This window comes from Halyomorpha halys, unplaced genomic scaffold (assembly GCF_000696795.3).
Source record: "Halyomorpha halys isolate HHAL.00 unplaced genomic scaffold, Hhal_1.1 Scaffold458.1, whole genome shotgun sequence".
NCBI lineage: Eukaryota > Metazoa > Arthropoda > Insecta > Hemiptera > Pentatomidae > Halyomorpha > Halyomorpha halys.
In genome coordinates, this window is record NW_027113640.1 from 577,386 (window position 1) to 603,502 (window position 26,117).

Consider the following 26,117-nt stretch of genomic DNA (forward strand, 5'->3'; position numbering starts at 1 on the left):
ATATATTAATAATATTATGTATCTATTTAATAAAGGAGGTAAGAAGAAAAAAATATATTGGGCAAATATCCTCTAGAATTATTTGTGGTATTATTATCCGTTTATGCCCAATTGACCAATTGAGCTCTTCTCGTCATACGTAATTACTTATAAAATTTATTAACAAAAAATGAATATTTTATTTATTTATTGACATTTGCAACTGTATTAACATAAAAAATACATATGTACTATATAGCTATATAGACTAGCTAAATTTGGTGAACTTTTTTTTACTCTTCTTAACCATACCATCTTAACCATAAAATCGAAAAAAAATTATATTATCTAAAAACTTAATTATACTTTATTATTTATTTCATTTCATGCCATTAAAAATAGGTAATAATACAATCTTAGCGTACAATATCGATAAATAAATAAGCCAAGGAATGGTGGCTCTTCCCTTCCTTCCTTCCTGTTTCCAACTGTCCAGATAACTCTCTATTTTTTTTTTGTTTCATTTAACTTTTTTAATCATGAATACTAACTTAGTAACGTGTAAAAATGAATTTTCTACTACAAGTATGTTATACTTCACGAAAATAAAAATAATTGTCGTAACCACATGATTTACGATAGTTTTCGATGCAACGGAGACCAAATTAATGAGCTGAATTTAATTAAATAGCATTGTCTTTCCCAGAATTTCAAACAATATCTTTGCTCTTGCGATACAGTAATCGGAACAGTTACATAAAAAGCGCCTACTAACTGGGGAACCGGTTACTGCATCAGATAATTCATCTCCGTTAAGTCTTTTTTCCCCCTTTCACAACGAGTTATCTAAAAATGGAAGTTAATTACGAGGATTTATGGTTTGTTATCATTTTTTTAATCATGCATCACACATAACAAGATAGTCCGCGCTTTGATTGTTTTTTATAATTTTTTTAAAGGTAATGTCTTCTAATTAAACTTCGGGAAAATTAATTGAGAAGAAAACACAAGTGAAAAACATTAAAAATTACAAAAATAGACAAATAAAAAACAAGAATAACCCAACGGAAAAAACTTTTTGATAGAAACAGGAATCGATGGAAATACAACAATTTATTATCTATAAAATTTAATAACTTTAAGACTGAAAATTATTATTAAATATATTTTGAGGAAGTTATTTATCGAAATATAAAACAGTATTAAAAGTACAAAAATTTACTGTTTAATTATTAAGTCTTATCACATAACACCATGGAGTCATAAAAGAAAAACCAAATTAAATGTATTTGAATTTATAAACAAAATGAGTTTAAATTATTTAATTACATCTGCCCAATATCGTACGTTTTGCATACCTCAAACATTCAGAAGCCCTATTTCTAGAATTGGCGAGAGATTTGTTCCAATATTTCATAAAAGCACTATAAAAACATCGGTAATATCATAATAGGAAAAGTAAATAAATAAACCAATCAATCGAACCTAGGTTTATAAATTATTATCTAAATCATGCAATAGCCTACGTTCTCTGTCGGTCCCACTTTCATACAGCACAACTAAATAAACATTACAAAATTTATTATTGCTTCAACTGGTCGAATTCCGTTGCCTCATGGACTCGTTCCCTGACAGTAGAAAGGCAATGAATTTGAGTAAAAGGCTTGTCAAATGACAAAAGAATTAGCAAACGACCACGTGTCAGAAAATTGATTAATAATCCATGATTACATATATAAACATTCTTTTAAAAAAATATATATGAGAAGTATCTCGTTATTCAAGGAAAATACGTATCACTGTATCTCAATATATAGGTAAGATATTAAAATTACAACATAATTAAAAAATAATATTTGTTGGGTTAGGGAATAAGTTAGCTGAGTGAATAAGGTAAATGTTTCTATTACTAAGGCCAGGGTTTGAATCCGGCTGGGTAGATAATTATTTATAATGTTAAATCAGCTATATGTCAACCCTGTTTATCCGGGGCTCTTTCGGGGCACAACCAACCTCAATAAAGGGAGTTCTCTTAATTGAAGGGAAAACCTAGCTAGTGTGATTTTGAACAAACTATCTCTCAGCGAATCCGATCTAGAAACAGAACATAAAGCTTCTTAATGGGTGGTAGATGTACATGTATTTCTTTGATAGTCGATCAAGGTTTGTGTTAGGTAAAAATAATTACAATTGAGATAATAACAAGTAATTGTCGATCTAAATATAACTGTGACTTGCTGGGTTCTTTCAGGCATCTTCCAGACAATGTAGAAGAGAGGAGGTGGTTACGATGCGCCTCTGAATCGATAGACCCTAAAACATCAAATTAGGAGAGGTCCACCACAGTGTCAACTATAGTAAGTAGATATCACAGTGCTTCGAGCGACAATGAGAATAATACTAACAAAATCGTTAAATTCATTAAAAATAACATATTATTTACACTGATATGAATCTGATTTGTATATTATAAATTATTAGTATCATACATCCTGGTACATACATTATCCTGGTATTATAAATTGCCATTTAAAATCCAATTTAATAATTATTAATTAATCAAATATTTTTTTAGCTATTATGGCAATGAGAGTTTTTGTCCTTAAATTCAAACAACAACAAAAAATTATTGTAATTACTTTGGCGCAGCTAGTAATTGTGATTGTGGTCCACACAGTTACAGTGGTCCATTAAGCACTTACAATTACCAATTACAAATAATAAATATTGTAAGTTTTATTTCTACAATTCATATTGATAAGCAGCTGAAAATAAATTTACTTTCTGTTCAAACTGGCCTATTTAAGCATACAATATCAAATTGATTTTTTATAAAATCAGCTAAAGTTTAACCAAACTTTGTAGACTACCTTTCTAAACATAACTGTGAAAATTAATTATAGAAATGATAATAATATATTTTCTATATTAATTTTTGTTTAAATATTAATTTCACAATAAAGGTGTATTGTAATTATATTCGAAACTTTGGATTAAGGATTGTGTGATACATAAAATTTACCTGTTACGAATTTAAACGTCCCTGCATGACGGTAATTAGAAAGTATTGACTACCTTGCCCCATTTCCTAATAACTCATTTGCCTACTAAGTCTAGAGAGAGGTCGCTTTGATAGAACTTTACTATTTGAATTTACATAAATAAACTAAACTCATTTAGATTGAAGAGGACATTAATGTTCCATAGGTAACCTATCTAGCTGAACTAGATATCAATCATTCCATTATAAACACCCCAACTACCCAAACCCATTAGTTTCTAACCTTACTTCATCAACAAATTCCTTACAATCCTCCGAGGCATCTGAAAAGAAGATGGCCTCGAGACCTTCTAATAAAAAACGTTGGGTAGTTTCTGTACATGCCCATTTCATGCCATTATGATCGTGCATAAAAATTTACTGGATGTACTGTTATGTACAGTTGTAAATGGCAATAAACAAAATTAAAAAAATTAATAGGATGATGATGTTTTCTAGTATTTTCATGTCTAAAACACGAAATATATGGAAATAAAATTTTTTTTAGAACTTCATACTTTATTTATCTTATAAATAGCACAAATGCTTATAATAATTTTTCACTATCGCTATAAATCTCTGTATTTTTTTAATTGAGCTTTTCAAAAACAATGAAATTATACAATACACGACAAGCTGTCAATGATTATTTAATTACATAAACAATGATGTAAACTCATGCAATAATTAATTGAAATCAAATGATGATTCAAACAAGACATTAACTCACTATTATACCCATAGCATTCATAGAATACAGAAAAGGATATGGGATCTCTTCGATTTAATTATAGATTAAATGCTTAGGTGGAAAAGGTGTGAGTGAATTACTTTCCCAAATACTTAATATAACAATGGATTAATGTTAGAAAAATAAATCCACTAGTTCAGTATTTGATTTCAGCAGGTGTATTTAAAAGGACATTTAGTATTAGCAATCAGAAAATTTCAGTTGAATGGGGCATCGAAGAAAAGAGTTGACTCCTCGGGAAGAATATGACTATTGAATGATTCAGAGCAATGAACCATTGAACGATTCAGGCAGTCAGTCGGAGTGGGGGTTAGTTATATTTTTATTAAGGACTACTACTTGGCACTTGATGATTTTTATTTTAAGTCAATTTATTAAATAAAAGAAAAAAGAGGTATTTAGTTTGATTACTTGATTAAAATATAAAATGAGAACAGCATGTGAATAAATGTCCATGACCTTTAAGGGAAAACAATAAGTATTCCGTAAGAATAATATATGTACGTAAACTATTTTTTTTTGTTATTTTATTTTTATTTATTTATCATTGAAGATATTTATCTTTAAATACTATTTAATGAAGACTTTTAAATAATGGAAATTTGATATAGAAAGTCCAATATAGAGATTCCAACCTAGAAATGATTTATAAAAAAGAGAGACAAACATATTATAAATTGAATAACAAAATAAGGTAATAAAATAGATAAATTATATAGTATGATTTACAAAAAATGAGGTGACCCTACGTTGAAATGCTAAAAATGGAAAAAAAAATATATATATATAAAACACAAGCAGTGAAGAAAAACAGTCTTTATTTCATCAGTAAAACAAAAGTATTATTTTATACTTTTACCATTGACTAAAATATTATTCTAATTATAATATATTAATTTAATTTAACAATAGACTGCTGTAATATGTGGGGAAAATATTTTGTTCATATATTCTACTATACATTAAATTTTAAATATATGTATATTTTTTTCTATGTTTAACACGAAACGTATAATACTCAAAATACACTAATATTCATATAATTCATTCATAATTCACACCATATTTCGAAAAAGGAAGTCAACTTTATTGACAAAGAACAACCGAACGGGAAGTAGAAGGGAGAATGGAGTATATAAAGTGGTGCAGGCAAAGGTGGTAGCAAGTCGAAACATTTCTCAAGAACCGGCAACATGATCAAGGTATCCCTTCATGAGGATTATCATTCTCCATAAAGTTTTATCCGTTAAAATTAGTGATTAATTAATTACGCTAACAATTGATTTTGTTTCCAGATCGCACTTATCCTTGGGTTGGTGGGAGTAGCCATGGCGCAGTATGGACACCACGAGGAGCACGTCGTTGACTACTATGTGAGTAATTATTGATAAGACTATTAATTTAAAAAAAAAACTATCAACTTAAAATAGACTCAACATTAACATATAAAAAAATTTGCAGGCCCCACCAAAATACAAGTTCGACTACGGAGTACACGACGGCCATACCCACGACGTCAAGAAGCAAGAAGAGACCAGAGAAGGAGACGTCGTCAAGGGCTACTACTCCCTCTACGAACCCGATGGTACCGAAAGGATCGTCCACTACACCGCCGACAAGAAGAACGGTTTCAACGCCGTCGTAGAGAGGAAAGGACACGCTAAGCATCCTCATGTTGAGGGATCCAAAGAGACCTTTTTCAAGATTCACCACGATCATCACTACTAATAGTGATTATCCCACAATGACAAAGATATCTTTGAACAAGATAAACTAATGTAAATATTATATTTTTTATACTTTTATAATAAAATTATTTTTGAAAATATTTTTAATAAATTTTGTTCTCTTTTTACCTATATATCTTGCGGGAATGAATGACTATCATTATGGTAGTTGGATACGGTTATAGATAAAACTTTATGACATATCAGTAATGAGTCTATTTATACATATAATTTGTTTTAAAAATGCCTCTTTCTATATTATTCTAAAAATTGTATTTACTTGATCATATTTGCAATGATTTTTTTATTTAAAAGTAAGAGAAACCAAAAATTTCATAAACACAAAAATAATTGGAATTCAATTATCATACCTATTCACCATTATATTTAAATTACTATTATTTAACTTATTTTATTGAAGAGGAAAATGCCTCTATTTGCCATTGAAGAAGATGATTTTTTTTTAAGCTTTGCAACTTTAGAACTACAAAATATATGGAATATTCAAAACGTGGGAGATTTCTACTTTAATATATTATAAATAACTTTATAGAACAAATATTTATATTGATTATATGAAAGTATCATCAAAATATATGAATTATTTTCATAACTCCTCTGTTTTTTTTATTTCGTTTTTTAATTGGGTATAGATGATACAGAATTAAATTATACTCTTAGTTGAAGAAAGATAAATCTATTATTGAAGAGAGGGATAATGAAAACAAAAAATGTAAATAAAAATGCCTTTTTCTTACTCTGGTACAAAATGAAATGGGGTTATCTCAGAATTGAAAAAACAACACATTATGAACCGCAGAAGAAAATTACAACCATGGACATTGTCAACTTCTTCCATCAATTGTACAATGTTAAATGCCTAAGACTAAAAGTTGTACCTCACAATAAATAACCTAAATTTCTTTCACAACTGAATAACTAGCTGTAATGTAAAGTTATGTATACGAAGGGCTCAATAACTCCACATCATGCAGTCTTCAACTGCTATAAAGTGCTGGAATACACATTCGATGGAATCTATGGCACCTTAACAGCTGAACTGGCAGTGATCTCAGAAGCAGTCCCACTAGTTCAGTCATGTACAGATCTATCAGCTTAGACATAATGTTTCCTCTGAGTACTCTCAGAGACCTTTTCCAATTTTTTTCCACATAACCTGTTACTTAAGAAATTCATTATAATATTAAAAAGATTGAAAATTCTTCTAGGAAATTATATATTTCTGAGCTCTCAGCCATTGCGGGATTTCTGGCAATGAGAAAGTAGGTGAGTAGCAGCGCAACTGAGGCCCACTCACTAAAAAATATAACACTCACATCCACGACAGTTATGAACAATATGGATTAGGATCTTACATGTATAGCAACAAAATCGGACTGCATCCGATAATAAAAAAAAACAACATAAAATCAAAAAGTCAAATGTGAGTTTCTAGCCGTCATCCTTCGGACAACATATAAGAAAGTAGGTAACTATAACCATCTATATAGGTAATTATAACGCGCTATAACCACCGCCTCTCAGAATTGGGCACACTTCAGCTTGAACGATAAACAAGGAGAGATCCACCTCATTGTCAACTCTGAAATAGCAATTACTGTGATTCAATCTTTGAGGAGTGTCCCCGATACAGAGGGATCATGGTAGAATGTGCTGCAGCTCAACAACCAAGACCTTGGTGACAATGAGGAAAATGTTAAGAAAACCACGGAATATTTTAAAACCATGGTATTATTTACACTGATATCAATATAATTTGTATATTATAAATTATGATTATACAATTATCATGAATTGTGACAGGAAAATATCCTGTATAAATTACCTTTTTATATCTAATTTCATAATAAATAATGTAATGAGGTGTAGATAGTTGACCGTAGATTAATGATTGGAGAAGTTTGTCGGGGAATGCGGTCAGCAAAGAACAACATAAATAAACAAAACCATATTTATTTATTTTATGCCGATGTTTCGACTGCCAGTTGCAGGCCTACCTTCTACACCATAACCCCTGATGATGACCTGAAACTCAGGTCGAAACGTTGGCATAAAATAAATAAATATGGGTTTTGTTTATTTATGTTGTTCTTTGCTGACTGCACCCCCGACAAACTTCTTCAATCATTAAATAATGTAATATCTGATTTATTAATCAATAATAAACTAAATGTATTATTTTTAATTACAAAGACAATGATAAACATCTGTATTTTTTTAAGCTTGAATTCAAACAACAATTGTACTTTTTCAAAAAAACAATTACAATATTTAGTTTGATTACTTTATTAAAATATAAATCACAGATAATTAGAACAGCTTAATAAATATACATGGCCTTTAAGGAAAAAGGTGAGTATTCTTTGAACATAGTTTAACCTTGTAAAGGGGTACATTTTAATTTATCGCTGAAGATAAATGTTAACATGAATAATTTAGGGATTTTTCCTTTCACTCCAGGATAGTAGGTGAACAATTGAGGATTGAAACCAGTTTCAATAACTGAATATCAGTAGTGTTTTATTGATCAAAATATATTTTTCTAAATTAATTTGCAAAGTAAATTATATTCGCCTAAGAACAATAAGGGAATTTATATTGTTTTTATGATTAAAATTTATTAAAAAAAAACAATAAGGTGAAATAATCAAATGAAGGTTGGGAGTCAGTTGGGTTAATAGAGTTGAACTTCCTATCACTAAGAGTAATAAAAAAAACTACAATGCAATAAATAAGTTCAAAAAACTTCTTTCAACATAGAGTCAGCCCTTTCTTCAGTTATTAACAATACACCACCGAAAAACCACGTCTCCGATATTTCCCGTCGTCCCTTCTCCACCCTAAAGCGTTTAAATTATCTTCGTCACCTACTTCTTTTTGAAACCCGTAGGCTCCTGGTTGCTTCCTGAATATTTCCCCACTTTGATTATTGCTGTGAGGTTTACATGGGTATCTCAAGGGATCTCGAGGCAAAATTAAAACGGTTAAATAATTGCTTTGGACGATTCATCTTTGGTGTCCCCAGGGACGCCTTTGTCACCCGATTTTATGAAGAGCTGAAGTGACTTTACCACTCCTTTCGTCGTAAATTTTTCTTGCTTCCTTCCTCTACCACGTTATTCAATCTCGCCGTCCATCGTACATCTCTGATATCCTTCAATTTAAATCCTCAGTGCATTTCCGCAACACCCGCTCACAGCCTTCAGACTTATATGTAACTGCCCATCGAACCGCTGCCTTTGGTAGATCTTTCCTCATCCGTTCCTCTTCCCTATAGAATTCTATTTCCTCATTTATTCGGAGTTCTAATACCCTTCTAATTTTCAAATCCCGTATCTTCGACTACCTTCTGTCCACCTAATTCCGAAATAATAACAATTGAACGTTTAAAAAAAAGGTTTATATATTTTATGTCTCAGATTTTCGTTTATAATTGTAAATATGCACATTAACAGCTACTGTATCTTTTCATTTATTATTTTTTAGTTTAATTAAATTTGATTTTTTATTCTTTTTTATTTTTATTATCAGATATCATCTTATGTTTTTTGATATGGCTTGGGGTTTTATTTTATTTGTTCTATAATTATTTCATATATTCTATTAATTATTGTTGTTTATTTGCATCTTTTCAAATTCATTATTTTATTTTATGACGTTTTTTTTAATTTCATCATTATTTTGTAATTTTATCTTTTCTCTAAGGCTCTAAAGCTTAATTTTGACGCCTGTATATTATTCTAAAGGGATCAATCCCAGAATAAATAAAGATAATAATAATAATAATAATAATAGTTATTATTATTATTATTATTACAATACATATTTTGTTTTGTATTTTTTTAATTTAGTAAGTTTAACTTATACAATAAATTTAATCGAGTGTTAACTTATAGTCAACAATATTTTTAACAAACGGAAATCAGATCATTATTTGTTAATTGTGTTTCTTACATAAGAAGAATTTTAAATTGTAGTAGTATAACACACCACAACATCGACTAAAAATTAGTCATCACAATGTTTTTTGAAGAAATAGAATAGTAAGTGTTATCATTCAGTCAATTAAACAAAAATATTATCTTCTACATTTAAAATTCACTAAACTAATAATTTAATTAAAATAAATTTAACTAATTTAACAATAAACGGATACAAAACTTAAGAAAATATTGTGTTCATGAATTCTACGATAGTGTTTGCGTCGATTCATAGAAGAATGCAAAATAGATAAAAAAATAAACAATTTCTATTAAGTATTGTTTGATATTTTTGCATTTAATGCATAACGTAAAATTATTCTGGGCTACATGGGGCCCAAGTGAAAGTCTTTGGCTAACAAAAAAGTATATAATTCTATGATACAAATTAATATATTTTATTTTATACTTTAAAAATTTATCAAACTAATATCTTAACTAAAATATTTTAAAACGATATTCCAATAGACTGATGCGGAAATTATGATAACACTTCTTGACTTTTAGGATAATATGAAATTTATCACTTAACGGATAATACAATTAATTTAGTTTCTTATGAAGCCGGTTGATAAAAAGAATAATCTAAAATTCATATAATTCTTTCATAATTTACACAATATCCCCAAAAAGGAATTCAACTTCATTGACAAAGAACCAACTGGGAAGTAGAAGGGAGAATGGAGTATATAAAGTGGTGCAGGCAAAGGTGGTAGCAAGTCGAAACATTTCTCAAGAACCAGCAACATGATCAAGGTATACCTCCATGTGGATTATCATTCTTCATAAGTTGTATACGTTAATATTAGTGATAAATTAATTAAATTTACAATTAACTTCAGTGATTAATTGATTAATTACATTTAGTAATTATATTAATATACATTTCCAGATCGCACTTATCCTTGGGTTGGTGGGAGTAGCCATGGCGCAGTATAGCCATCATGGACACCACGAGGAGCACGTCGTTGACTACTATGTGAGTAATTATTGATATGACCATTAATTAAAAAAAAAAAGCTATCGACTTACTATGGACTCAACAATAACATATTTGGAATATTATAGGCCCCACCAAAGTACAAGTTCGACTACGGAGTCCACGACGGCCATACCCACGACGTCAAGAAGCAAGAAGAGACCAGAGAAGGAGACGTCGTCAAGGGCTACTACTCCCTCTACGAACCCGATGGTACCGAGAGGATCGTCCACTACACCGCCGACAAGAAGAACGGTTTCAACGCCGTCGTAGAGAGGAAAGGACACGCTAAGCATCCTCATGTTGAGGGATCCAAAGAGACCTTTTTCAAGATTCACCACGACCATCACTACTAATAGTGATCATCCCATAATGACAAAACTATCTTTGAACAAGATAAACTAATGTAAATATTATATTTTTTATACTTTTATAATAAAATTATTTTTGAAATATATTTTAACGTATTTATTTCTTACCCATATATCCTGCGGGAATTAAAATGAGAATTTTTATGATATTTGGACACGGTTACAGGTAAAAATATTTTAACAAAGAAATAATGAGTCTATTTTTAATTATAATTTATTGAAATATAATTATTATTGTTGCCTCTTTTTTGTATTATTCTAAAAATAACTATGAGATTTTATTGACTTTATTTAATATATTTGCAATGATTTTTAATTAAGTTTGTTTTCAATTATATTTCTAATTTTAAAGTAAGTAAAAATAAAAATTACATACACACACACATAAATATAATTAGAATTCTACTATAACATTTATTTACCATAGTATTGCAATGACTCTAGTGATTAATCATGTATTATTAATGTATTTGATTGCATTGCCCATGTATTTGAGTGCGCTTTCTTATGTAATTTAGATTTATATATCACATTATTATTTTAATATAAACTTCAATTTTTTATTTTTTTATTTTTTGTAAAATGCTAAACTGCTAGGATAGTATCACAGCAATAATTAATAAAGCGTTTGTTTCCTCATTTGAAAAATATGGAAAGGGAAAATTATAGGTATTTATGTAAAATCAACAATAGAAAACTTTAACAGTATATTATTTTTTAAATAAACGCATTTATAATTCTAAACAATTTCCTTTATTTTTTATACTCTACTCTGTTTTTAAAATTTGTTTCAGTGGGGTAACCCTTATTCATGGAAATTATTTCAATATCTATTATTATTATCATTTTATATATTATTTTTAATATTTACAACTATATATTATATAATACATTCAGTAAATTTGATCTTAGTTAAAATGGAGTGTTACAGGCGTGTAGAGCATCTACCCACAGGTAGCACTTTAATGACATTTTACATTAGCAGGTCTCATGGCCATCTTCTTTTCAGGCGCCTCGGTGGATTGTCAGGAATGGAAGAGGATGCAAGGTTAGAAACTAGGGGATTTGAGTGGTTAGGAAGTTTGTAATCGAAGGAGTGATATCTGTTTCGGGCTAGATCGGTTACATAGGGAACATTAAGGTCTTTATGTATGATTTTATTTGTAACAAAGCAAAGAGCATTGAGAATTTACGAAGGATTTTGGACTGTAAGGACTGGATACGAGAGGAATTCGAAGGTTTAGTTGAGCCCCAAAGCTCAACTCCATATGCCCAGATTGGCCTTATTACAGTCATGTTATAGGCGTTTCAAAATGAGTTTTTCAGAATTTTGCCCATGATCGGTAATAAAAAGATAGAGTGATATCATGGAAATTGAAGTGAAAAGGGAGGAATAATTATCATAGATGGGTTCTCTCCAAACAAACCAAACTTGAGATTATTCCCCATAAATGTACTTGCTTAAAATATAAACGAACACCGAGTCACTTTACCTCTTTCATCTGGAAAGAAAGGTGTACTGTTTTTTATTTTTTATTTTAGCCTTATATATACTTAAAAATTATCAAAATTGCATCGTAGCTCAATCAATTAGAAAAATAAACGTTAGTTATATTTTCAATGATAAGATTTTTCTTTTCAAATACATGTTTATGGTATTTTTCTAGTATATTTAATAGGTTTCGATTCTACAAAATATAATATAATTTCAAATTCAAGGGGAAAAAAAACATGAAGTGAAAATTTAAATTCTGAAAAAAACTCAAAATTTCATTATCAAGTAATAATATTTTTCTAAAATAAATAAATAATGGTAATTATTACATATCAGTGTCATAAATCCAACGCAGACAACACAATATGAAAATAAAATATAGTTAAATGATTAAGGCCTAAGCTTCTAAAGATAAATTTAAAAAAAAAACAGTTTTGATACTAGATTCTTTTACCTCTAATGATCTAGCCACAAAACTGCTAATATTTTTAAGCTGGAATTCCAATAGCTTTCCACACAAAACGCTCCTAATCTATTCCTGTTAACTGAAATTCTCTCTGGCCTAATAAGCAAGACTTGTCCTATTGGAACACAAGTGAGCGGGGAAGGGTAGAACGCAATGAACTACTAAACGTTACTTTCACCAAACTCCTTAGTAATGATCCCATACCTTACAGCTGCCTGGATATTTGGTATGTATCCTCCATCAGAATTGACATTAGTGGTAGGTAGATGGTAATGTCATTACGACAAAGGTTGTTAAATCGTTAGCTAGTTATAACTTTTAGAATATACCCACATTGTTGAGGTTACTCCCTACCGATGTATTTCATCTCCTGGAATTGCTTCCTTTTGCCAATCTGCCATGCGACCTCTTAGTGATATACATATTCAAATTTCATTGCATAATTAATCCTTGATACCGTCAGTACACACATTTAATCATACTCATTTAAATAATTAAATACAAAAAAAAATATTAATAGAGTTCCAATAAATTAATTTTGAGACATAGAAATTGACTGAATTATAATCACAATATTTTTTTTTAAATTTATTTAATGTAATTTACAACTGTACAAAATAATACAATAGGTAAATATGTCGTATGTTTCATATATACTTAAAAATCTTGAGAAGGAATCACCCATTGGTGGTACTTCTAACATTAATTTAAATTAGAAGGTCCCATGGCCATCTTCTTTTCAGACGGCTCGGAGGATTATCAGGGATTGTTTAGGATGAAAGATTAAGAATTAGTGGGTTAGGATGGTTAAGGAGTTTGGAATGAAAAGACGCATATCTGTTTTGGGTCAAATCTGCAACGAATGGGATGTTAAGGTCTTAGTAAATGAGTTTATTTGTAACGTAATAAGGAGCATCAAGGATTTTGGATTGTAACGATTGGATGCGGGAAGAATTTGATGGCTTGGTGGAGCCCCAGAGCTCAATTCCATATGTCCAAATTGGTCTGATTATCGTAGTGTATACTAATTAATTATAAATACGGTTCAAAACACAAAAAAGGGAAAGAATTAATAAGGAAAACGTAACATAACTTTGAAAATAAAATGGCAAAAAAATAATAATATTTGAAATATATTGTATTTAGGTAATAGTTAATTATTATTTGAAAAAAGAAAGAGTAGAAAGTTTTTTGTATCTTTTATAATATATATTAGTGTTTATTTATCTAATCATGGATTGATATGTGTCTTAGCAACCCGATGTATTTAGACAGCATTACCACATAAAGCATTTCTCTGTGTTTAATACCTGTATATATATTTTTTTTGTATTTATAGCAAGCTATAATAATATTTATACGATAAAAAATGTAAATGCAATTTAAGCAACTATATCATAATATAGGGACCATAAAAGTACTATAATTTCAATTATTTTCTTTCTTTCGATTGAATTATAATTAATTAATGCTAAAATAATTTTATTTTCTAAGGTTAATCTGAACTAAGAACTGAGAACATTTTTAAAAATAATAATATATTTCTATATCATATTTATGGATGGGCAATCACAGTTATTATCTCACTTTTATGAGGGTGCAGAAAGTATAAATTCTGACAATTAACTATGAAATAAGTAAAATAAAAAATAATAGACAAAAAAAATTGTTTGGTTTCGAAATTAGTCCTTGGTTACACCTCTTAAAATTATTTAAACCCAAATTGATATTTAAGGAAGTCGGAATTCAGGACAAGAAGCTTGGCATACATTCATACTAACTCGTATTTTTACTTATATCTAACATGTAGTCTGGAGTGTAGTACTACCTTTTATATTCATAATGTATCTTCCAATATGCATCTCTTAAATTGGATTGAATGAAATAAATCTCTACAGTTTACTCAACGGATTTCACAAGTATCTACATAATTATATTTCCATATTCGTACCAGAGAAGAACGATAATGCATGGTCTTCATAATCCACGATTGCAGAACATGACATTCCAAAAATAACTTTTTATTACTGATTTAAATAACATGTATAAACATCTTTTAACGACTATCCCAAGCTAATTACTTATTCTCAGAAGGATAATAAAATGAAACAAAATTCATTATGTGTCTATAAGATAACTGTTATATATATTGGTAGGGAAGTATTGTATTACTTTTCTCTAAAGCATGTCACTTCAGCAAACTTAGAGCCTAAGAGGAGAGAATAAAGCAGTTAATTCACACCAATTTTGAATAATTTATTAAGAACTATGCCTTTTTACTAGTCCAAAATGATTTAAAAATTTTTTTTTTCTTTTCGGGGCTTCATATCATTAAAACTACTAAGAGTATTAGAAAATATAACCGAATATCTTTTAGGAAGATAGTCTGGGTGACAGTTAATCAACATATCATAATAGTAGAAAAGAAATATTTATTGTTAACCAAGGTTTCGCCCCACTTTGCAGTGCTTCGTCAGAGCTGTCAGATTGAAGATAAAGATAACAACTGAAAGTTGACAAAAACACAGTTGTCTTTGTTTCAATCTGCCAGTTCTTAAGAATATGGCGTTTTTCGTTTTTCAATTTCAGACGCTTTTTAAATATTGCTCTATTTAACTATCTTAAAGTCTCCTCTTCCCGTTTTAAGCTAATATTTCAAAAGTGATTTAAGACGTTCACTCTCCGGGGGTCTTAGCGGGGCGGGTCCGGCGGGAAAGGATTGCCTTTTTTATGTTATGATCTCCTCTTGTGAGATTGTGACATGTATAAATGTATGTTCGAAACGTCAGATAAGTAAGGCTACCAGTCTAATTCCACTTCTTCACCCCTGTGGTACAAAGACCTTTATTGACCACCACTCGGACTATCTTCCTAGAATATATTTTTATACGGCTAACTACCTTCTTTCAATATTAATAGAATATCATAAAAAAAGAGTAAATTTAATAAAATATGAGCCCTAATAGAGCTATTTAGGTACGTTCAATAGTTCCTTAGATATAGATTTTTAAAAAGCAAAATTTATTAAAAAATTTAATTATTAATTAAATCTATACCACTACAACCTTTGAAGGATTAGGGGTGCAATACTTTGTAAGGAGGTACTGTTTCTAGACCAGTGGTTTTGCAAGGAGGTGATTGGGTCAGAATCACGTGGACCATCAGATTTTTACTCAATTAAGAGTACCCACTTTATGAGGCTGGGTGTACCCCTTGGGCTTCCGAACCCACAAAGTAATAACAAATTTGGACGAAATAAATTTTTATTTTTTTTTTTTTTTCATCGCGCCCATGAACTATAACGTTTCATGAACTCAACCCATGTCTGCTGATATTTGCAAATAATTTAGACGATGAGGATGGTGGATTTTCAAGATCCAAGAATACCCAAGATCTATTTAACCAAAACTTGTAAGTATGGTGAGGTAAACATGATTAAAATGCTTCAACATTGCAATTTGAATACTTAATGCTAATAATCACAATATAATCTATGATAAAATTTTTAACATTGTAATACAAAAATTTTCTTCTTTCAGTAAATCAATTTTGTCAAAAAAAAAAATATATATATATGTAATTTTGGACTAATTAGCTGTTTGAAATAATCGATCCGATAAGTTTTAAATTGTTAAACATGTCATGAAATATTCCTAAGAAGAAAGCACAAACACGTATAAAAAGGGATATGTGCATAGTGGAGTGTATGTTTTACTAGAATTTTACGACCTGTTTATAAAATGTCTATATAAATAATTTGGTTCTTACTTTAATCAATATTTATTATTCAATGCAATTAACCATGTTCAGTACTAATTACTTCGGCAAATATGTATATGGCTTTAGTCTAATAACCGGCTTATTAGCCGGTATATATTTATTCTTATTTCAACCGGTATTTTAGAAAAATTGATAATATCTGTCAATTAATTTACAGATAATAGTTGTTAAATCACCTAGATATAAAGTGATATCATAAGGTAATAAATATATTATATTTATATATATAAATAACAAAAGATATATTTTGAGAAAAAAAAACTATAAGATTTAAGTTAAATTGTAAGGTGAAATGGATTAAGGCAAATCTTATTCAGTGTGTTTCAAATTTTCCAAATAGGAGTTACTTAACAATATTTTCAATAAAAATTTAATCTAATTCAGATCCTCTCATAATAATGTTTTTACTATAATCATTGAAATGCACTTCTGTACTTATAACTATTCATTTACACCCGACTGTATTCCCTTTTACTTTCAAAATTAATATTGCTACAAGTAAAAATTTTCAAATCTAATGGAAGGGGTGGATTACAAGGTCACTAACTATATATAAGGGTGAAAGAGAGAATGTCAGAATCAAATCTGAACTTATCTCAGACCTAACAACATGTACAAGGTCGGCCATTAGTAATTATTTTAATTAATATTACTGTGAAGCAAATTTTTAAATTATTATTATTTTCTTCTATTTTTTTTTTTATAGATAGTATTATTTTTCTGCCTGGTCGTTGTGGCGCTGGCCCAGTACCACCATGAGGAGAAAGAACACATTGTGGACTACTATGTAAGTTTATATAAAAAATAATAGCTAAATCCTAGGCGGTGGAATAGTAAATTAATTCTCATTTTAAAATTTTCTCAAGATAATTTTAATTCATATTAAAATGAAGTTGGTTTAAAGATATTCTGGTTTGATTATTAAGTTAAAAAAAAATGCTTAAGTTTTCTCCGCCATGCTTGGTATAAGAAAACATTTTAATTTTTAATTTTTAAGCTATGAAAGGCATCAATATTGTTACATATAAGTGTGTAACGTATTTTTTAAAAATTTATTTAAGGCTCAACCAAAGTACAAGTTTGACTACAGTGTCCACGACCCCCACACCCACGACGAAAAGAAAGTAGAAGAACACAGGGAAGGAAAACTCACAGAAGGCTCCTACAAATTCAAAGAGGCTGACGGAAAGAGTGAGAGAAACGTACACTACACAATCGAATCCGAACTTAAGAAAAAACACTATTAAACCTGTCTATATAACCAAATTATTTATTAAAATGCATTGTTTATAAAAAAAATATAAATATTTATTTTTTTCAAATGAATTGATATAAACCATTATATCCTAGAACAGATGTTCTCAGCACCGTGTGTGCCCTCCTGACATAATATATGTTCCCGTAATGCAACAAACCCACAATCATAATGAAAAATTATTTTCTGAAAGGGCAAAATATGAAAGAAAATTATAGTTATAAAAAGTAATAAACTTTAAGAATATGTATCGAGTTATTTTGTTTTTCGATATCCCACATATCAGGGATCCACAAAGATGGCCTCATAACGCAAAGAATTTATTGGAAATACTAGGCCATTTGTTTCAAAAAAGTAATTTGTTTATATCTCAGCATTCTATTCCTGTGAATCATCATTACTGTTCTGTTTTCTTCATATTTTTTTGTTTTGGTTTTTTAGAGATAACAAAAATTGAATGATAGTGTTAGTAACTCTGCATTCAACTTATTCTATACTTGCTGTTAGTACAGCATATTTTACAACCAGTAAGATATATATTTATTATTTTATTGTGTTAAAAAATATCATTATTTTAAAAATTAAAAACATCTAAAACCAATCTACACATTATAAAAAACACTGAATTAAATGGAACAAAAAAAAAAAAAGATTGGTGCTTGCCACCCTACATATAGCCTTTAAATGTGCTCCCAGATATAAAAAATAGTTGAGAAACCATTAAATTATGCAAAACAGAAATTGTGATATTTATCAGGACAGTAAAAAAATAGTAATTAAATATATTTTTTTAAAATTTATTTATTGATATTTAGAACTGTACATAAATACATCAAGTAAATTTGAGGAAATCATAATGGTATGGTACAAGCATGTAGAGAAACTACCCAATGGTAGCACACTAAAAACATTTTTACAATATAAGGTCTCGAGGCCATCTTCTTTTCAGACGCCTCGGAGGATGGTCCGGAATAAAAGAGGAAGCAAGATTAGAAACTAATGGGTTTGAGTGGTTAGTGAGTTTGTAATGAAATGATTGATATCTGGTTCGGGATAGATCGGTTACAAATGGAACATTGAGGTCTTTGTTGTTATTGTTGATAATTTTATTTGTGACAAAGTAGGGAGCATTTAGGATTTTGGATTGTAAGTAAATCTTGAAATTGAAAATTTAATTTATCTATTAAATAGATCAAATGGTATCCTTATTATGACTCGACATTCTTTATTGTATCAACACAGCAATGATACAAGAACCAAGGAGAAGGATTCCAATAAAACAGCACTAATGCAGCATGCAGCTAAAATCCATCACATTTTTAATTTTGATAACACCATAATTTTACATAAAGAAAACAATATATTCAAAATAAAAACCCGTAAGTTAATTTATGTATCAGAATAAATCAATTATACATTAAATTTTAAAACAGATAGAAGGAATTTGAACCAACATTATGCAGAGATTTTATGAAAAGTATGGGAAAAATTGTTGTTACTATTTACTGTTAATTTTAATATGAATTTAATAATTGGAATAAAAAAAATTGAGACCAAAATACAATTTGAATTAAAATAATAATAAACCAGACCTGAGTGATTGGAAGATTATAAATAGTTTGTTTATCTAATAGTGGATAGTGTAGTTTTAATCTACAATTAAAAGTTTAAAAAAATAGGTAACTAGATTTTCTATTCATTGACTTTTTCATAGGATGATTTTGACTTGAATTGATGACCTGGCCAAAATAGCCTCTAAAATATATTTTTTTTAAATTTTGATGTGAGGTGTGAATTTATATTTAAGGTATGGTATATTATTAATATTTTTTTTTTAAATTGTTACAAATGAATACATAAAGCTGTTAAATGTTTAGATTGTCCTTGAGGATGGCCGAATTGGCCGAAACTTTGGACTATTGATATAATAAAGAATGTTGAGACTTAATAAGGATACCATTTGATTTATTTAATAGATAAATACCAGTCTCAAGAATTTGAATAAATTATATAAAATTTGATTTATTTTAGTTGAAAATTAAAATCAAAACGTAATGATTTTACGTTTCATTAAACAAACCAATTACTTAAACCGGTAGAATTTTTAATCCCATATATTTATTATATAGCTCTTAGGCATTACGAAGATCATTTCTGAAGTAGATTCAGGATCAAACTAATAACTAATTTCAAAGTTATATTTTTAAGATTTCAGGGGATAGAGAACCTGATTCTGTCGACAAAGAATTGTCAAATGGTCAACAACTGTTTATTAACGGTATACCTAAGACTATTAGTTTTGAAAATAAATATTTTTACTGAGTCTTCTCCCTTTGATTGCCTTGTGGCATTATAAGGTGTTGATATGAGTCCAGCTAAGGTGGTACAGTCTAGCTATAGCCTCAGGCTACGTCATGGAATTAATGGAACGTGAAGGGACCGTTCCGCTGGTTAAAAAAATTAATATTTACAGGATACTGAGAATTCAAACTGAATATAAAATTTTTAAATATTGGGATAAGGGAAGAACATTAGCTATTTTTATTGCCTCATATTCACTCTATGGCTACTTAATTAAGAGGAGAAATTTAAAAATATACCGATTTGTGACGAATTAAATCAAGACAGGGAACTGAAAAATACAAATGAAAACACTGTTCTGTTCATGAAGGAAGGGAAATGGAAGAGAATTCTGGTGTAGCAGGAAGGCGTCGTGTATTAGCGTCACTGAAGTTATTGGGTACGTTGATACGTAACAAAAAGATATTGTTATTTTTCTAATGCAATACTTAACGATGTCAATGGTACAATTACACACTGAACTACCATAAAAATATTACATATAATCGCTTTTTGGCTGGAGTTAATGTCCTACTAGTTCAAATCGCAGCGTCAGTTCATCCCCTGACACTTTTGAAGTTCTCTTTGGTTCCTCCTCAACCTCTCTTGTACAAAACCCTAAGGTCACACTTCTCTGAATATCCTTTATCGTGGGTCTTCTGTGAAGTAGCCTACAGGGCAGTATCACTTTCAAATAACAACCTCAAAACAGTAATTCAATCTCATTAGCTGATCGTAGTATGCGTCACTGGCATGAGAAGGGACTGGAATTCTGACCGGTTAACTGAACATTAAACATTAAAGCTTGATCAATAGGTAATTTGACACTCCTATATATCGTATAGGAACTTTTTTTTTTACCCTGCAACCATCTTTCGGTTAAAATATCAAGAACGAAAAATTTGCCATTGCCATGAATGATACACGATACGGTGTTTTACGAAAAACCATAAGCGATATATGATATGGTGTTTTACGAAAAACCTTTGACATAAAGGTGCAATGAATCTATTGGGATTAGATTACGTAGGAATACCATTTTAATATATATTATGAAACAATTCTTAAATTCATATTTTAAAATATATATAAAAAAAAGTTATTTCAATTTTAAACACTGAAAACTAATGACACATTTTTTAATACCAAATCAATATTACACAAATTATGGCAAAATCAGCTCTTTCTAATCACAAAACAGTGGAGGAGACTTTATTAGAAATATTATTGATAGTAAACATATTAATTTCGGTTCAAAAAACAGCTTTTTTGAAAAAAGTTTAATGAATAATATTGACTGAATCATTTGGTGTAGGTTTTTGTCGATTTTAGTTTTCTGAGCATTGTTTGTGGAATTAAAGGTTTTTTTTGGCATGAATTCGGGAGGATTTGGAAACACAATGGAGAAGGGAAGGCCTTAACTAGCTTTTGCTAACTGTGAGAGTTTATCTTTGGCAGTAAATTTAATCTCAAAGATTAATTCTCTCGTCAGTATGTACATCAAATCTGCTTCCATTGTTTTAATAATGAGTTGGATACTCACTAAATTACTAGAAAATTGTAGTGTATTTCTGATAACAAGCAAAACCTGGATACCTACTTTTACGCTTGTTAATAAACAAATTATATTATTTCATTTGTTCTATTTTGCATTCATATTTTTTCCTTTCATTTTATAGTTTTACCTATGCTTAGCAACTATCTATTATTTTTTAATAATTATTATTTTTTATAATAATAACAGGTTTATTTACATTCTTTACAAAACTAAATTTCTGTTCCTGTTATTCTGGGAGGTATGGGTCTGGTTTATAAACAATTTAAAAATTCCCACTTCCTTATTGAATTTTTTTTTTAATACGTTAGTTTAAAATAAAATAATAATTTGCCTGTAGTTAAATAAAATATAATATAAAATATTTTCGATGCAGTAATTGAACATTGGCCATATGGCTCATATAATGATTCATTACAACAAATTCTTTATTACTCTAGTCCATAAGTCCCATAAGTGGCTAGATAGAGAGACTAAATTAATTATTAATTTAATAATTTATTCAAGTTTTATCACTTGATATTATATTATATTATCAAATACATAGTTTAACTTATTTCTTTTGATTCGGGGGCATTGATCTGGCGGATGAATTTGTTCCTCGCATTTGAAACGGAATCTTTGTAGCGTGTAAGTTCTCTCTGTCGTTTTTAAAATACTTTTTCCTCACTCTCACATATTTAATTTCCCTTGTTCCTTTCTTATTCACCTCTCTGGACACTGTGTATTTCGCCACAGATTCTGGATCGATTCTGCACACGCAGTGTACACTCGACAAAGCCCTTAAAATACTCATGGATAGAAGAAGGCAGAACACTTCAACTGACATCATTCTACTTAAGTATTCCTTATTTTTAATGAAGGGTACGAAAAAAAAAACTGTATTTCGTTAGCTTATTAATTTCTTCTCATATATATTACTGTGTAGCTTTTATCTATTGTAACAAATATCCCATTTTCTATCATTCTAATCTGTTTTTTTATGAATTCTTTTTAGAAATTAATTAAATTTTTTATCATGTCATAATTTAAATTTTCTTCCACACATTTCAATATATTTACTTGAACACTAGATTTTTAAAAGTATATTTTGTCATCATTTAGTTTGTATAATTCTTACATCTACAATATTAGATTTTATTAATTATCAATTTACAACTATCTACCAAATTTATTGTTACTTATTTTACCTAGTTTGTTTATTGTTATTATCTTGTTATATTTTTTTGTCGTTGAATTAAGGTTGTTATCTCGTTTTGTTTTTCAGCCCTGATGAATTGTAGAAACATAGACACAAATAAAAACGTTTTGTTCAGTTGTGTATTTTGTTGACCAAACCCCGACCATCTTCTCCTCAAATCTTTTTTTCTCCAATCAAAAAGTTTATTTTTTGGGAAAAAATATTCAAATGGTTCGATTTTGCAAAGTGAAATGACATCCAAACAGAGAAAATAGTGGAACTATTGGAAAATGGATGTTTCATTGAATCTAAAAAGTTTCAAAATCAGTAATCAGGTTAATTACTGCAAAAGGATATTTATAGAAATTAGAGCTAACGTACAAGAGTCAAATTAGAGTCGATTTCGAGAGGGTGAGGGATATGGCATTCTGAAGGTAAACCGGTGGACATAGCAACCACCAGTTATGGCGAAAGTGTCGCCAATCACTCACCTACGTTGATATGGAGGAATAAAAAAAAACTGGCAAGTTACCAGTTATAAATCACATGACCTAAAACTGCCAAACAACCGCAAGGGTTCGAAATTTGGATTCGTTATTTTGAAAAGAATGATAGTGTGTATTTCTATACGCCGGTGATCCTTTTTCTTTTTTAATAATTTATTTATTGTTATTTACAACTTTATATAATTATAGACAGCTAGTAAATTTGCTATTAAATATAAAATGACATGATACAAATATGTGGAGAATCTATCCATTGATAGAACTCCAATAACGTTACTAGAGAAGATCTTGGGGCCGTCTTCTTTTCAGACGTCTAAGGGGGTTATCAGGTATTGAAGGAAAAGCCAGATTAGAAACAAGTGGGTTTCGGTGTTTAAGAAGTTTATCATTGAAGGTTTATAATCTGATTCTGTCCAAACCGCCAACATATGGAGAATTCAGGTCCTGATGGATGACTAGATTTGTGCCAAAGGGCATTAAAAAGTTTACGAAGGATTTTGGACTGTAAGGATTGGACAGGAGAGGAATTCGATATTTTAGTGGAGCCCCAAAACTCAACTCCGTATGATAGGCTTTATTATAGTTATGTAGGTCAATCTTATGTAATGGATTGGAAGTTTAGACCGTTTGTCTAGTAAGTGCTGTAATAGTCGGAATCGACGAGCAATTTCCTGTCTTTTCAGTCTTCTAAGGGGATTCCATGTCAATTGTTTGTCCAGATGTAGTCCTAAGTAACGGATCTGGTCGACAAGGAAGGTGTATACACAGAGTGGTGTATTATTAAAGAATATTGTGGGGCAGGAAGTCATGGGTTTACGACGAAGAGTAAATGTGCTTTTGTGGAATTTATTGGAATTTGATACAAATTTAATAATTAACTGGTACATAAAGAACTCTCAAATCGCATACCACAATGCTTAAGAAATCAGTTGAAAATTTTGGAGGAATGCTTTGAACTACAATAAATCTTGTCCTACAGTATCCTTGATGTAGAATCCTTGATGCAGTATCCCAATAATAATAATCTAACCTTTACAATTTTTTATTTAATTTTTGCCGGGTCATGTCAGGTACATTTTATTACGAATTCTTGTAGGAAGTCAGATTTTAAGACGAGTTGATATCGGGAACTTCTCTGATGCTAAACGTTCCGAAGCCGTAAATCGCTAAAAACCGTTATAAAAAATTATGTTTTGATGTGCATAAAAACGGTGGGGAAAATAAAAACAAATCGTTCAGTTTTATTTTATTATATTAAAAGATAGATACATATTTGGAAATAATGTTTAATTACTTCCGATAATATATAGAAAGAACCCATATTAAAATTTTAAAAAATTATAAAAAACTCAAACTAGATATATACATATAACTACATACTGGATTATTCAGCTGTAAAAAATCTAAAAACGTGCATAAAAAAAAAACCAAATGTTCAAATTCGTGCGGTAAAAACTCAAAATGTGTATAAAACACCCAAATCCAACAGCAATCATTAACTTTATTGATTAATTTATAGTATTAAGACATAGAAAGCTTAGCTAAGCTTGTTTGAATCAAACTCGCTAAATACTTTCTTCGTCTATGCAAACATACATAAAAATCTATATATTTTAGCAAACTATATACTATAATTGTATTTAAATTCCTATTATGAAGGCTAGAATTATTTTATTCAATTTGATAAAACTACCTTCATTTTAAGTTTTAGAAAAAACATGCAAGGGACTGTGTAGAAAGAAGTATTTTAAAATTAATTAATAAGGAGTATTGTTATAAGTAAAATTCTTTTGAATCTTACATAATATGTTCTTCCACTTAGCTTTCCAATTGTTTATTTTTAAACGAATATACTATTAACCAAAAAATTAACAAGTAATAAGTCAAGATAGGACAAGTTTTAAAAATTTAATTAAAAATTAAATATAAAGGATATTCATATTGATTAGACCAATTGAATTTTATTTAAAACTATTAGTATTCATAGTGAATATATACTTGGCTGCATTTGAAGCAAGGCAACAAAATATGCAATTGTATGAAAATCTACATACAACTGTTATTTGCGCAAAATTAAATTTTTTATCTCTCTTTTGCGGTAGGATTGTTATTGCGGTATTTAGCAGTGGAATGGAATCGACTCAGTCGAGTAATTATACAGTAGAAGCTGTTTGGAACAGAAGTAATAGTTTGATCAAGAAAATCGAAATCAAGGTTGAGAGAAATTAAGAAATGTTTACCAACATTGCGGCACGAACATACCAACTATCACGAAGCCGGTAACTGATTCGGCTGGCTGGTTTCTACCTAAAGGTGTCTGTCCACATGTTTTGCGATTTACTTAAGTTTTTGCTAATATTAGAACAGTTTGTTTTATTTACATAAATTTAAAAGAGTAGGATTTTCGAATATTTCCATCATAAGTAACGAATAAAACCTAGAATTTGGAAACAAAAAAAAAAATTTACATCAAAACTGATATAAAATAAAGTAATTTCATGTTTACTATAATGTATTTTTACATACCACAAAGAAAATTCATCTGTTACCATAATATTAAAAATGAACTTAAATGAACAGGTTACATTATACCACACTTATTCCTGTCGAACAGATCCGTTACTTAGGACTACATCTCGACAAACGACTGACATGGAATCCTCATACAAGACTAAAAAGACAAGAAACTGCT

At 29.4% G+C, this 26,117-nt stretch overlaps 5 protein-coding genes across 5 annotated transcripts in view; 4 read left to right on the forward strand and 1 right to left on the reverse strand.

The window, feature by feature from the left end:
* The window catches only part of Lmpt (Limpet), a gene marked incomplete at its 5' end in the record, with an annotated part of 767,445 nt that overhangs the window by 510,250 nt on the left and 231,078 nt on the right, over positions 1–26,117 (reverse strand).
* LOC106682997 (cuticle protein 7-like) overlaps positions 1–26,117 on the forward strand; it is a 38,707-nt gene that overhangs the window by 8,684 nt on the left and 3,906 nt on the right. The gene's annotated exons all lie outside the window — the stretch shown is intronic.
* Positions 4,956–5,598, forward strand: LOC136796685 (cuticle protein 19-like). The gene is made up of 3 exons (XM_067051035.1): positions 4,956–4,972; positions 5,066–5,143; positions 5,232–5,598. The coding sequence occupies exons 1-3, from the start codon at positions 4,964–4,966 to the stop codon at positions 5,496–5,498; spliced, it is 354 nt and encodes a 117-aa protein (XP_066907136.1). The 5' UTR covers positions 4,956–4,963; the 3' UTR covers positions 5,499–5,598.
* LOC136796684 (cuticle protein 19-like) lies at positions 10,162–10,934 on the forward strand. The gene is made up of 3 exons (XM_067051034.1): positions 10,162–10,254; positions 10,391–10,477; positions 10,567–10,934. Exons 1-3 carry the CDS (start codon positions 10,246–10,248, stop codon positions 10,831–10,833), a joined length of 363 nt encoding a protein of 120 aa, XP_066907135.1. The 5' UTR covers positions 10,162–10,245; the 3' UTR covers positions 10,834–10,934.
* Positions 17,171–17,892, forward strand: LOC106683035 (cuticle protein 19). Its single transcript, XM_014424241.2, has 3 exons — positions 17,171–17,208; positions 17,296–17,376; positions 17,651–17,892. The coding sequence occupies exons 1-3, from the start codon at positions 17,200–17,202 to the stop codon at positions 17,834–17,836; spliced, it is 276 nt and encodes a 91-aa protein (XP_014279727.1). The 5' UTR covers positions 17,171–17,199; the 3' UTR covers positions 17,837–17,892.

Excerpts from the sequence above, each read along its gene's own strand:
- LOC136796685 (XM_067051035.1), top strand. Across the intron at positions 5,144-5,231 it reads AGCACGTCGTTGACTACTAT|GCCCCACCAAAATACAAGTT; the intron begins GTGAGTAATTAT and ends AAAAATTTGCAG.
- LOC136796684 (XM_067051034.1), top strand. Across the intron at positions 10,478-10,566 it reads AGCACGTCGTTGACTACTAT|GCCCCACCAAAGTACAAGTT; the intron begins GTGAGTAATTAT and ends GGAATATTATAG.
- LOC106683035 (XM_014424241.2), top strand. Across the intron at positions 17,377-17,650 it reads AACACATTGTGGACTACTAT|GCTCAACCAAAGTACAAGTT; the intron begins GTAAGTTTATAT and ends AATTTATTTAAG.